Source organism: Hoplias malabaricus, chromosome 3 (assembly GCF_029633855.1).
Source record: "Hoplias malabaricus isolate fHopMal1 chromosome 3, fHopMal1.hap1, whole genome shotgun sequence".
Classification (NCBI taxonomy): Eukaryota; Metazoa; Chordata; class Actinopteri; order Characiformes; family Erythrinidae; genus Hoplias; species Hoplias malabaricus.
Genome location: NC_089802.1, coordinates 57468448 through 57483977, shown reverse-complemented (window position 1 = coordinate 57483977; position 15530 = coordinate 57468448). Strand labels below are relative to the sequence as shown.

At 37.6% G+C, this 15530-nt stretch overlaps 1 protein-coding gene across 1 annotated transcript; it reads right to left on the bottom strand.

Moving 5' to 3' along the window:
• Nucleotides 1-105: 105 nt before the first annotated feature.
• alg6 (ALG6 alpha-1,3-glucosyltransferase) lies at nt 106-14332 on the bottom strand. Its single transcript, XM_066665931.1, has 14 exons — nt 14153-14332; nt 13872-13956; nt 12092-12181; nt 11898-11986; nt 11152-11234; nt 10994-11058; nt 10694-10879; nt 9488-9623; nt 5814-5899; nt 4616-4700; nt 4450-4520; nt 2997-3065; nt 818-1013; nt 106-303 (listed from the first exon to the last, which is right to left on the bottom strand). The coding sequence occupies exons 1-14, from the start codon at nt 14232-14234 to the stop codon at nt 106-108; spliced, it is 1521 nt and encodes a 506-aa protein (XP_066522028.1). The 5' UTR covers nt 14235-14332.
• Nucleotides 14333-15530: the final 1198 nt, after the last annotated feature.

Sequence of the window (15530 nt, the reverse complement as noted above, 5' to 3'; positions counted from 1 at the left end):
TTGGAGTACAACTCCTTTCCCTTTGTCATCTTTCTCCATGATTAGCCCCTTTTCATTGGGACCTTACTGAATGCTGACTGACGAGTGGTGCCTGGAGACCCTCTCTCAGTTTGTTTTCTTTTGGCTCTTTTTGCTGGGTGGCTCTGTCAGTTGGACGAGGTTGAAATATAGTAGCAGGGCCAGGAAATGGAGGAAAGAGAAAACGGAGACTAGCACTGGAAACAAATCAGGCAGCCTAGCCGGAGGCTCCAGCACCACGCTCGTAAAGCTCAACCCAGCCATGGCCACCACCGAGACTCTGAACTGTAAAAAGACAAGATGAAGAGCACCTTTTCTGTTAGCACAGAAGAAGACATCATTGAAACTGAGAGTCACTGAGAGACCTGATGATTTTCAGGAAACTGAAACAGCCCCACACTCTGGTATTAAAGTCCCTCCAACTTTATTTTTGTCCAAGTGAAAAAAGGGCCCAGCTGGAGGTGTAAACAATAACCTGTCTTACTTAGTATGCTATTGAGGGATCAGTAATGCCAGAATGATAACAGAAACCCTAGCTCTATCCCAAAGCCCTATTGTTTATGCTGATACTGTAAATAAATGTGTGGATCTGTGTGATGTCACACACTGAATAGTGTGTTTGGAATCAATTTTTCTTAGGGAAAAACAAATCAAATATAGATTACCTTTACTTCTATCAAGATAAATTAACATACTGTCTATTTGTGTCTTCTATATGTATGCGTTAAATGAATTGAGCTGACAGATTACTAGACACACGAACAGTGCTCTAAACCATGAGTTATGGTGATCTCCTTACCGAGAATTTGAGCAGCAGGCTCAGGTTGTGTTTGGACAGGAGGTGCTGTGTAACTTTGTGACAGGAGCCCAGTCTGAGCTCTTCCTCTGAGCTTCTGTCCAAAGCCGAGAGAAGGGACACACCAAAGTAGAGGAAGGCCAGTGAGATCACCACATAAGGCAGGAGAAGCCCATCCTTCAGCAACAGTGGGAGCATACTACAGGACAAAGAGCAGTCAAGGACACACTTCTGGTCATACAATGTACAAGTAACATGTCAAGCAACATAATAATGTAGAGGCAATTTTTTTTGTGCCCAGCATTAATATTGCACCCTGCTACAACATTAAAGTTAGACCATTCCATTAGGCAGGTAACCTCTGGGATTCTAGAAGAATGACAGTTTGTCTATAAACTGATGACCAACAAAACATCTATTGTCAACAAAACACAACAGTCAGTGTGAACTGATTCTGGGTTCATTGTGCCACTGAAAACAATACAACTGGCCAGTTTATCCGCGCAACATTCTGCAGCAATTTTTAAATAATCATTAAATTTAATATGCGTTTGTTTGGAACATTAAAATGTGTGGGAGTTAGTTGTCTCTGTTTATCCCCTGAGGGTGTTTGCTCTAACAGCTGGACAAAAACTCCTTCAGGGAGGAAAACTGAATTATACTTTATAACAAAAAAGTATGTATTCCACAAAAGACGAAAACATAGCTATCGCTAATGAAACTATAGTTGAGGAAGCTGCCCGTATGAATCAAGAGCACAGTGTTTGCACAGAAGGCACTTATTGAAATGGCATGTGGACTATGTCATGATATCCATACACTAAAGCATGTGCGCAGTAATTAGCTGTCCGGGAAGGATCCAAGTGTCTAAGCCCAGTTCTGTCAGTCACAAGCTTATTTTTTTCATAATGACTACTGTTAGTAATAAATAAAGGAATATATAAGTATTAGGGGTACCACTTTAAAATAAGACTTATAAAAGTTTATAAATGGTTTACAAATCTGTTTAATACATGGTAATTAATTCAGTTGTAACCACCTTAAAAGTCATTAATAATCATTTGTAACACAGATTAAAAAGGTAACTGAGCTATTTTTTGTCTAATACTGAAAGTGTCAGAAGTATAAACAAATACCTGAGAAAGTTGGTTGATACAGGGTTAAACTCGTTAACAAATCTGTGCTGAAGCTGACGGAGTTAATGTCGACTGATGGAGAAGGCAAAGAAAGGTAAGTATCCAAAGATTTGCGGTTTAACAGTGTAGATGGATGTGGGTTCACTATTTGGCGAACAGCAGGTCACTGTTGCACTTTCTATCTATGTGTTATAAATGATTATGAATGGCATTTTAATGCGTTTACAACTTAATTAATAAACAGAAAACCATTTATAAACCATGATAAGTAAAGTCTTATTCTAAAGTGGTATTGTATAAGGTTGTTTCTTTTTATATATTTGATCAGTTACTATAGAAGTGCAGTAGCATTAAATAAGCATTTACAAATATAAAGAGCCGTATTTACATTTTCACATACAGCACTAAGCAATCTGGTCTAATCATGATTTATTAAAAGATACATGTATTTTCTCTGTGTTCTTCAACTACAGACAGTATCTGTAATGTTCTCAGTATACTAAAGTCATCCCATTAATGACAAATATTATGTAAACTAGAAATATTCATTTCTATATCTGTAAGTGGTGTTATTTCTGAGACGTGCTTCACCATATCAGGCCTGTGCTTAAATATTTAAAACAGTAGCACTGACCATATCTTTCTGTCATGTAAGTGCTGGAATGAGGTGCCTGCCTGAGGTCATGGATACAATGACACAGTATTGAAACATGGCAAAAGATTCAGACAAAAATAAACTAAGTTGATGAGCAGTAACAATAAAGCCTCTTTATTTTAACCAATTCAACTGCATTACTTTATTTTCCACTGTGACTACTACATGAGAATATTCATTAATTAGGGTCACGGTGGGTCCGGAGCCTACCCGGAATCATTGGGCGCAAGATGGGAACCCCTAGAGGGGGCTCCAGTCCTTCACAGGGCGACACACACACATGCACACAGGAATATGTGTTACATTAAAGGAACAGAGAACCAAACACTGATCTGTTGAACTGTACCAGTCCATTTTCCATACCACCCCAAATGTAAAAGCTATTGCTTACCTGAAAGTGGAGGCCAGCAGGAACCATATGGCCATGAGAGGAAGTTCATTCATCAGAAGGCACACTGGCCTATAAACAAATCAAATAGCTAATTAAATACTGTGAGTCCAGCCTCAGCCACTATCTCGCTTGTTTCTTTAAAGTAAAGGATTTAAGCCCCCACTCCTTTTGTCTGTGAGCTGATTAGTGATGACTTGTGTTGATCCATGATCCCGCACAATGCTCCTAGTCAAAAAAATTCACCAGTTTTTAAAGCCCACAAAATGTATTCATTTTTACAAGCTCCTTCAAGAAATGACTCCCAATGCAACCCACTATCATATGAGTAAAACAAGGGACACAGCGAGAATTGCGACTAACACTAACTGTCCATTAACACTTCAAGTTATGAGGAGCAGCAAAGCTACTTTAAGCCCGTCTTTAACAGGCATTTAAAAAACATACGAACACAATGTGCTTGTGAAACCTGAAATGTATCATACAGGAAGACACATTTACCTGACGTCAAAGCTATTATTATCAAGACTGGGGGGCTTGTAGGTATGACCTCCTCAAGCCCTCCTCCCTGAGCCAGTAATTACAGGACCTACTTTTGTGATCCTGTTACACCCATACCATTGGCCTCAGAGCTGATCCTACACACACACACAAAACTGTAGCCCAGAATTCTCTCTTAATCCAGTGACATGCATTACTGATTGATTTGAACAACAGGTGCAGGATATAACTCAACAGTTAATAAAGCAACAATCTGGATAATCTAGCTTAATAGATCAAGGAAATCTGTAACCAAATCCACACAGGTGGTACTGTGTACTTTATATACACATATGGTGAAGTTTGGATGTAAATGATTATAAGGCTCCCTAGCATTTGGACTGGCATTGTTAAGGGGCAGATGTAAACTGGGAGAACACAGCTTCTTTTTAATTGCTATTGTCGAAATGATGCGCGGGAACAAAATAATTCAGATTTGGTATATGAAAAACAATACTGGAAGATCATTTGTGGAAAACATGGATGAGATTTATATGTGTCTTTTGTTATGAGGGACTAGACTGCCTTTTATATATATCCCTCCAGGCAAACACAAGAGTCCAATCTATTGATGTATTTTAGTACAAAACCTGCACCAGATTTTCATGAAAAAAAAAAATTCTAAACCTTAAATATACTTCTTGGCATCTCCATGGCATCACAACCCCAGAAGATTTAGATCTGTGCAGGTCTGTATTTTCATTCTTGTGCATAGCAACAGGCAGTATTCCCACAGAACGATATCTCAGTCAAATGTTTTGAATTGCTTTAAACCGCTTCATCATTAAGGTAAAGGCTCAAAGCTATAAACAACTCATAGCCCTTTTAATACCACCTTATAGACATATTAAGAGGTCACACATATTATGAGTGCCATACTGTGAGACAATAAAATTAATAGAATGGCCAGACTTACAAGGCCGGCAGAAGGATGGACTTCTCGTGGACTTGAAAGGAGAACAGGAAAAAGGCCAGTGACGAGTTCACCTGGAGTACAAGGCTAGTTAGATAATAAAGGGCCAAAAATGCCAACCATTGTTCAGTTTACACCACACAGTTATAAACACTTTTGCTCTACTTACCAAGGCCAGCTTGAACTGCCACAGACTGGGTTTGGTCAACAGTTTAAACGATGACGGCAGGATGAACAGTATAGTGAGAGCAAAACTGAAAGTACAGTATAAATACAATATGTCATACTTTCTACACGGCTATATATATATATCGTCATACCTCTCGCCAACATCAGTAATAAAACCCAATTCATGAAGCCTGAGGATGTAACTGCTTACTCTTTTTATATTTACTCATGACCAAGGAACAGCACCCCGGCTATGTAACAAATGCATTAAATATTGGCACAGTCTGGTGATGACTCAAGATATGATTTATATTTTGCCATTTTAGTAGTAGCTCAACCCATGCAAAATTTATGGAAAGGTCATCTGAACACCACTTTCCTTGTTTGAGCTTAATGACTAAATGGGGTCATGCAAGCCATGCTCTAAATGACTGCAGTGATGGACTGATACATTAAGGTCCTCTAAATATCGGCAGTGTTCAGTCACTGAGATGTACACAGTCATTCTGAGTGGTGTGATGTGAAATCACGTTTTGTAGACATTACTATACAAATTCATAAAAATGAATTAAGTAATCTTATCTGTCAGTTTTTCAGATGCATAAAATACCCTAGGCATCTGGTTCCCATCACCACCACTAGGAATAAATTGACTCAGTGGTGCATTTCACATCAAGCTCCTTCTGATTTGTTGTCCAGAAATGTTGAAAAATTGTTGACATTCTTAATAATCTTGGCCCTGAAAACTCAACCCAGCACCAACAGAGTAGTAATATGTGCAGCGGTCCACAACAATTGCTTAAAACATGCCCAGTATTAGGTGTAGAGTTTACAAAACTTTATCTAATAATCCAAGGCCAAGCTATTATTTTTAAACACTTTTTAAACATACTTATAGAGGTAAATGCTCTGCTCAGTCTGACAAAGTGAATGTGCATAAAATCCCATAGAGCGGCTATATTTGGCACCGAGATAAAGTAATAAAAGCCCTTTGTTTTGTGAGAAAACTCAGGCAAGTCCATCTGCAGATTACCGAGCAGATATCATTTGTTTACCAAAGCTCACAGATATCCTTAAGGTTTGATAATCTTCAGTGCACTCAGTCGTAATGAGGACTCCATAAGGTGTGGAGAAGGCTAGATGCTAAACGGATGGAAGGCAATAGTAAATAGATGGACACAGGAGTGGAGGAGGATTACCTGAGGAGCAGCTGAGTGTCTCTGGACAGCAGGCTCTTGATCTTTATCAGAACGTTCAAGCTGCACCATGTGTTGGCCACTTTATCCTGACAGCACACAAACACATGACATAATTCACTCAAATTTAAAAAAATGTACTCATAAACATAACTAGTCATAATCATAATCGTAAAAGTAACTAGTATCACACACTGACATGGATACATTGCCTTAATTAATGTTTACATTAAATTTAAAAAGAGCTGTTTTATGTATCCTGTGAAGGACTGGCGCCCCCTTCAGGGTGTGTTCCCACCTTGTGCCCAGTGATTCTGGGTAGGCTCTGGACCCACCGCGACCCTGAACTGGAAAAGCGGTTACAGATAATGAATGAATGAATGTTTTATGTATGCTGTTGCCATTATAAAACTTCATATATGCTTTAATCTTCATAGAAGAGAACAGGTCTTAACGAATAGTGACTTCAAAAGGTTTTAGCATGTTTATGCATTACAATGATGTTAATTATGTTTGTAAAATAATCATATTAAACAGTTGAAAATATTGAAAAATATTATACATTTCCTTTATTGGGAAATTACTCTTTCCCAAATGACTGGAGTAGCTCAGATATTCAGGTATTTCTTTCTGCAGATTTGCATTTAAAATGCCTGTGCACACTTCTGAGTTCACAGTCCCATCAATAAACACATGTTGACAGACACCGCTATCAAAAAACCCTTTCCAAGACATTTACACCTCTGTGTTTTACTGTAGCCTTAGAGCAGTCTGGCAGGGGTCTGGCATCAATGTCATAATCTACTAAAAGGTTTTTGCTGGAACAAATAACATTTTTTTATAACGTTTCATGAACTTTTAAAGCTTAAAGTGGATTCAGTGTTGATCTTGCATTTGAGGCCCTTATATGTTAATGTATCATTATTTTATTGTAGGTATATTTTGAATAATTTTTTTAATCATTTGATCACATGCTATAAACATTTTGTTATAATCATTTATATACATCAGTTAAAGTAATTGGATTCATAAATTGTTCATGAATTCTAACAAATTAAATGTGTTAATCTATGTGTGCTACTCTGAATCTATTTAACTGCAAAGTAAAAATACACCTGGCCATATCTTACTCCTCAGCTCTTGATGTCAGAAATTAAGGGTAGTGCAAGTTACAAAATTAGAGCCCACAAATATGGTGTCTTTCTTTAAATACCTTGGAGCTTCTGAAGAGAAAGCAAATAATTGGCATTACTCTACGTAATCATTCCCAACTGAAAGTGTAATAAACATTCCTGAGGGTTCTGAGTGACATTTGTGCACAGGGCAAAGGTGAAGATCAACTCTTGTCATGAATCTCTGTGTCAAGGATCTGGGATGTCAAAAAAAGCTATGCACTTATTTGTAAACTCAGGGACGTGGGTTTAAATATGTGCGAGTCAGCGTGGGACTCCTCTTTCTGCATAACAAGCACATTCTGTACAATCTGCACCTAGCAAGGCCTCTGGTTCTGCCACCCTGGAGCAACCGAGTCACACCCTTTTAGAAGCAGTGAGGTCTATTTACGCATTTTTGTTTACCTTTCTACTGGGAAGCGGTCATTGGATTCCTCATACACTACAGGCCTTTAGCAGTTGTGCAACAGTGTGTCTGCTAAGCTACAAATCTGCTTCTAGACTGCACTCAGTATTGCCCACTCTTCACAAACACAGCTGCTACAACTCACAGCTGTGTGTGTATGTGTGTGTGGGTACCAGCAAACGCTCAATCTGAGGACTATCCAGTGCCCTTCCATCTGCACATGAGCTCTCAAACCAATGCTCTCAGGACTTCCGGAATAACTTCTTTTTTTCTCAACTCTGACCCCAGTGTCAGAGGTTGGCCTCTGAGTTTTGCTACCACTGGAAAACGGACGAGTCGGCTCAGTGAAAGCACAGGCCTATCCAGAAACGCTGTCACTATCACTGACTGCAGCATTTGGTGCCGTTTCTGTGTGAGCAACTTGAGATGGCTTAACACAGGGCTGGAGTGAAAACTAACGCCCACAGTTTGTGCTGGCCGCCTTGCTTACATGTACTTTTTCACAATTAGTACAAGCAGGTGCCACCCTGGAAGCCTGTCTCTCTCTCTCTCTTACAACACACACACACACAAACCCACACCACCCTGGACCCCACACAGGCACACATTTATTTGTATGCTCTCATGTATTAACAAGATATAAACAAATATATAAACTAAACAATGTATATAAAATGTGTTCTTCCAACAGTGAAAATATTAATGTATATGTAGTATATAACAACAACATTAACAACATAAGTAATAATAATAATAATAATAATAATAATAATATGTCATTTATACATAATAAAAAATTGTATATTGTATATGTAATAATATGTAAATAACAAAATGTTTTTGCACCACATGGCCATTTTTATGTATCTAATGTTAATGCTGCTTCTACTAATAATAATACTAAGGTTCCCCTTCGCATTCTGTGTGTGATAATGTACAGTTAATTATCTTTATAAAAGTCTAGTGAAAACAAAATAGGCATAATTTACATTTTTACATTTAAAAAATTAAAGGTTAAATAGATATTTAAACATTCCATATTTTTGTTTACATTACAAACACACTTTCTCCAGGTTAGAGTGAGAGTTGCTCACACCCTGTGTATTATGTTATTATCATGTCACCAGCAAATGTGTGACGTATACTGACTCTTGAATCCTCTTTAATACTTCACACATCACAGCATTTCCACGAGCAAAATTCAAAATCACACTTCGACACTTGGATGCCTGTGATGGAGTCTGCTTTAAAAAATACTCCGAATTTAGACCTAGTTTTCAAACGGTCAAGCAGCCCCTTTGTTTTGTGAAGGTGACAGGGATTTGAATAGTTGCAAAACAAAGAATAAGCTGGGACTAGGGAAACTGATTGAGTACCACTCCTGTATTTAAAGTTCTGTTTAAAGTAGGCTGTCTGCACTGTACATATCAACGATACAGAGAGAAAACGGCAGCACTATGTATATTTATGCAAGCAAACACACATCCATAGATTCATATAGAGGTACAGTGCATTTTGATTAGGATGTCAAGGACATTTCCATGCCAACCCTGCATTTGAATGTTATCTGGCACAGCAACAAAAAAGAAGCCTCAGTCCAGTGCTGAAAACCTTCTACTATATACAGTAAATAAGACAGATTTATTCACGGCCCTACACTCACCTCCTCCTAAATCAAACCATAGGCTTGGAAATAATGTGTAAACAACACCATAACCTCTAGCGTTATTGCCTACATTCTAGTACTTACATTTACATTAAAAATATGACTTTTATACACAGTGACATCATGTCTATTCGTTTTACAGAGGTAGGCTCATGCAGATTTAGGATTCTTGCCCAAGGATTATTATTGGTATAATGTGGTGTTCCTGCCAAAGCTTGGACTGAACTGCAGACTGCTGTTGCCCACTGTAACTTACCACTCAATAGCTGTACACTCGAATGTGATAAACAGTGTGTAATGATGTGTGTAACAACATAAAGGATATGCTTTTAGAGAAGGGCTACATTTTGAAATGCACAACAGAGCAGATTAATTAATTTCTCTAGTCAGACCTGACTGGGCCATGGTCAGCTCTAAACCTTCGAAGGCATACCTCAAACAAGCCACGTTCAACAGGGAACAAGCGATGCAGAACCTGCAAGATCTGCTGTGGGTCTGACAGGAAAGGCCACCAGCAGAGGGCAAAGGTCACTAGCACGGTCAACGAAATCTTTAGCAGCAAGAGCAGCCTACAAGGAATACATCACAAGAAATGCTTCAGTAAACACAACTATATATATATATATATGCCTTAACACGATCCATTCTTTACTAAGTTTCCAGTAATGGATGAATTCTTTTTTATGGTAAAATACACAGCTTACAGTGCCTAATATTTCACAGATTAACATGTAAATATTAACATAATATTTAAATAGTTTTTAGCTGTATTCAGCATCTTTTTCCAACCACAACTGTTTCCTGAAAATGTCAGCTATGCCTTATGTCCTTAAAATGTTTGTGTTTGCTGCAAGTGTGTTGCTGGAGTTGCTGATCCAACTCAGCTGTACTAGTAAAGTTGCATACACAGGCATAGCAGGGAGGGTCAGGCATGGTCAGAGAGTCATCTGGACATATTTTCCCAGCAAGACTAATCCAACAATGCAATTGCTACCAAATGCCCTTGGTGCACTGTTATTATATTAACAGATGTAAGGTAGTAAGAGGAAGCTGTGTAGCAGCAATAGTATCCTTTAGGATATACACGAGACAGTCCAAGCTGTTACAAATACTCACATTAATCCAAACTGAAATGCCACCTTTAAAATGCAATTCTTTAATATAGTAGTCTTCCTGTGCTAGTTAATAATCATCCATTTTTATCTTCCGTACAAATTTGAGTCTGGGAAACTGATCCTGAATTAACATAGTTACTGAGTTTAATGTCAATGCACTCGACTCTGCAAACATTAGAAGATGCAGAGTTCCCCTGCTTCCTTGAAATGTTCTGTGAAATAATAGGAAATTAATTGGACTCCATTCTAGATAGTGCTGTTAAGACTCTCACACTACTGGGCCAGATTTTTGTGTGTTATGCTGCATAATATTAAGCAGTAAGTTTCAGAGTAGTAATATACAAGAATAGACATTGTGTACACAGGTTTTAAAATATGCCAAATTTCAATGAAGTAAAAAAATAAATTAATTTTTAAAAAAGGGAAAACAAATTCTTAAATATTAAATGTATGTGAATGTAAGGAAATTCTATTTAATATTCTATGCATTATTTTTCTCAAATGCTAGACCTTCAAAAACTTACCCTCTTCCCATAAGGCCTTGTTTAATACACTTGCCCAGAAGGTAGCAGAAGAAGGGCACTGAGTGGTACAGTTCCATCTGTTTGTAATTAAGAGCCAAGGTGAAGGCCAGAGACCCAAGCAGGTCCCATCCCATCCCTAGCCCAAGCACACCCCACATAGCCAAACCCAGGCTTACACTATTATATCTGATAAACTGTTAGGGTCTATGAAAAGTGGTGTTGTACTACCAGTGCACACCTGAAGTCAAGATTTCTCAAAGATATACAACAAAAAAAAAAAAAAAACAATGTAAAGGATACTGAAAATGGCCATAGTCAATCAGTATTAGTCCAGGATAAAGCAGTATACACAGGGCTGTGGCAACCTTTGGAAGTAAACAGAAGCAAAACCTCAAAACTTAGAAAAGCCTCACTGCAATGAAATGACTAGAGTGAATACAAAGCACAATTCAATTTACCTTCTTTTTGGAGGAACCATCATTGAGGCAGAAGCAGTAAAGAATGACTGCTGGAATAAATATCAATATATCTGCAAAAAGAACTAAACGGTGGGGGAGAGAGAGCTCATAAATTTCAGATTACACAGCAAACACAACAATAAATCTCGAACACTGATTCATCCTGTTTAATTTACAGTCAATGAATGCCTTTTATATGTAAATTTGTAGCATTTTTCCTCACTTAAAAGTTGAGCGTGCACACGTTACTGAATAAAATGTTCCAATACCCACACAAAAATGATGGAATTGCATTTGTCAATAATATAAATCCAATTTAATTGACAGTACATGTATGAAATTGTTTAATTATTATGTTTCTCAATTAAAACTAAATAGGTTTTAAGATTTGGTAGAATTCATTGCAATTTCAAAATGTAATGGACAATGAACATTGATCATTCTGTAAGGATTAGGCTGAGAAAGTTGTAAAAAATTGAGAATGTTATTTCAATAAAGTTAATAAAACTATGGACTTGTATTGAGTATTACTTGCTGTATTTCAATGTACTCTGTAGAATTTACTAAATAAAATAATTTCCAAATGTTGAATGTTGAAGGGCAGTATATGTTGGCAACATACAGGTGAACTACAATTAATTAAACAACTGCAAGACACTGCCATTATATATTGTTTCCTGACACAGTCCACAAAACTAACACAGTAGGACTTACACATAGTAATGATCTGTAGGATAGACACTTACCTGTCGTACGCATGAACAGCTTATGTGATGCACTCTCATAGCCTCTAGATTTATGCAACTCCACCCATTCAGGATTAATCACTTTTGCACTATACACACAAAAACAAACAAAAAAGACAACCACTAACAATTTATTTTTAAAATACATTTACGGCTTTATGATGGCCATAGATAATTAAAAGTAAGACTCTTACAAATAAGCACATAGAAGACTGTGGTAAGCTGTTAGAGGGGGATAGTCCAGGCCCCAGTAGCCCAGGTCATTGTCTGTGGTGTTGAAATACCTTTGTGAGCACAGAAAAAAAACCCATCACTGCACGAAAAGATACCAGAAGCTTACTGTTATAAAACTGTCAAAGTGTTGCATAATTCCTAGTAACAATATGTAAATGAAGCAATGTACAGTACTCTTCAAAAGTCAGAAATGACCCATTTTTCATTTAATTTTCTGTCAAAGTGTACACAAGGAGGGACATATTATCCAAAGAAAAATCTATTTTGAGTGCATTAGCACATTAACTTGTAAAACAGAACAGCCTAATCGGTTTTGGTGAACTGCCCATGTGTGAAAACAAGGGATAAAATGAGTCTTGATTTTGTGCTGCATCATATGTAGCAGAGCCATAGGAACTCGCTTCCTCATCTGAGTATCTCTTAAATACAGCACTGGACCCTTGTTTATACGAGAGTGCAAAGACAAGGTTAAAAATGGAGAACTAAGTTTACTGATGGAGAAAATGAGAACGGAGAAGAAAGCCAAAAGAAAGTCACTGCTGTGTTCTCACGTGTGGTTTACACAGAGGCCCCATCCACACAGATCCAGAAATATATATAAAAAAACTGAATATCTCTGAATATTTGAACATTTGCCCATCCAGATGAATACTAAATACTAAACGGCTGCATTAATATGCCAGTCCAATATGAGACCATAGTATCTATTAATGGATACATCAAAATACCATTAAGCATAAGAGAAACAAAGGTTTAATTCCAAATCACTTCATTTTCCCTTTGTAGTGCACTACACAATAACATTTATATTTATTCATATGTGGGAATCTGAAATCTAGTGATATCTGAATGCATACATTGTAGTTTCATGACTTATCTAGTGCACTATATATGGGTCTGAGGAACTGTGAATTTCAGCCAGACAGTCACACTGCATGATGTCTGTGTTTCCGATAAGCTCAGTTTTCTTCATCAACAAAAGAAAAGTGACAATGGAGGTTTAAAAAATTCCCACCTGGGATTGTTTTTTCAAAAACCTGTTTGCAGTGACCTACAATGCTGTTTTCATGTTGACGGGAGGACAAAACACAGACAAAACCAAATATCCGTATCAGTGTGGACAGGGTCAGAGTCTAGTTCCCAACAGGCGTTCAGAACGGGACTGTTTAGGCAGGGTAAGAAATGTGGCATGTGGTTTGATTCTAATGATGTGTTTTTTTGTGGGAATTTGTGGGAAAGGGGTATAATATGTGCCCTTTGAGTTCTTCCATGTTAGGAGTCTTCCATATTGCATGGAAACGTAAATGGCACAGCCACTGTGCAAGGCCTGTTACACCACCAAAACTGTCAGCAGATAAACTGGAATCCTGGAGCTTCTATCTTTGGGATTCTGTCCATTCTTCCATTGTATTCTATGGGTCTGAATGAATATGTAATTGCAAAAAAATTGAAAAAAGGAATAGACAAAAAAGAAGAAGATTTACAAATCTAACAAAGAAGATCCACCCCAGAGCCCAGAGATGAACTCGAGTCGATTGTATGAGATCACTTGAAGCAGAAAGAACAACGCATTTCTAAGATTAAAATTTTAGTTTCCTCTTACACTAAAAACTATTGTACTCTTCCACAATGACTGTGTTACTGGAAAGTAGTCTTTAAAACGTGGAGAATGGCCTCTGACTTTTGGAAAGTATTATATTAATGAATAACAGACGGAGGGACGATGAATGAATGACGAACCATTCTTGAGCAGGAAGATTGTAGGTTACTTCTTGCCAGTGTCTTTGTGCTTCATAGTCTCCAAACATTGGTGGTTTACCAGCGCCTAGAGATTATAGAAGTAGAAACATCAGTTCTATACAGACTGGTGGATGATTCCCATCAGCTCTGTGTCGTTTAGAATAAGATACTTCAGTTCATAGACATGTTAAAAGCGCAAGGTTGTTAATATACCTAATGCACGACTACTATTTCCTGAACTCTCACACAATCTTACAGTTTCGATTGAACTGCACACTAACCCGAATAAGAGCTGAAAGACACAGCCCATCTCGCCGTTAGTCCTAGTAAAACACATGCAGAAATAAGGCTCCAGTTCTCCATGTCTGGCAGCCGGTGAACACGGTAAAACACAGCACCATCAAGCGCCTAAACCCTGATCAAAACCTGATCAAATCCTGACCCTCTGAGACGAAGCTGCAGCTCCTGCTTCCTGGAATCTGACGTCAGCTCACGGAGCGCGTGTCATTTACCCGGATAATCTGATCTACAAATCATATACTTCCGGTTGTTCTGGAAAGAATAGTTTGGAGATCGGCGAATCTCGCCTAAACGCCTTACCCGTATTATTAGTAAAGGAATCTCATTATATTTGTGAAAATAAGTTAGTGTTAACTGAGTCTCAAGTCAAACTCTTGCTCTTGCTCTTGAAGTAGTTTAAAGGCGGATTCAGTCTTTAGCTTTGTCTCAGGTTAGCAACAGCTTCTGTATGGCGCTACCTAAGCTAATGAGATTCAGTCATGGGTTATATTTAAAATAGACCTAATTCCACAATGTGAACAGAATAACTAACTTACCTGATAAATCACTACCACCAACAACGTCAACATAAAACAATGTTTTTATTGGCTGAGCCAATATTTTGAACTTTCATATTTCTTTGACAATACAAAACGTTTTGGCAGCGTGGTCTGCATATATGAACCTTGTTGTTGAAGACCAAATTATACATATTTGTTCAAACAATTTTTAAATCTAGTGGTCAATTACATTTTTCATTATATGGGTGCTATAAAATTGGTAATAAGGAATGATGTAATGGCCAACATGGAATATCTCTAAAGTTTCCATGTTTTTATTTCTGTCCTGTGTCTAACCTTTTAAATGAAATATTACATCTGGGTATGGTGATGTAAGGTCACCTGTCTGATGAAGTAAGTCAGGGCTACATAAATCTTTTTTGGTGTCCTTAGGTATTAGATATGATATTAGATAGTCTTCTATCATCTAAAGCTGAAGCATATTAGCTTCCTCACATACGCACCATTTGTTGATCCTAAAACATTGCAATATATTGTTTCTGGAGTAATTTACTGGCCATTCTTAATTGGCACTTCATTTTTACACACTATGAGACACAATGTAATTAAATAGAGATTGACCAGTGTGGTGTTTGAATAGATTTGAAGTACACTGAATGCTTTAAAAATGATTGTTACTATGAATCTGAAAATGTATGTGAAAACAATATGGAACTAGGATAGGAACAAACAAAACAGCCATGAACTGGTGAAGAGATACGTAAAATACTTGAACACAGAAACACATTTACATACAAGACCAGACAAAGAAGCATTGCGAACAATACACACACACACACACACACACACACAAACACAC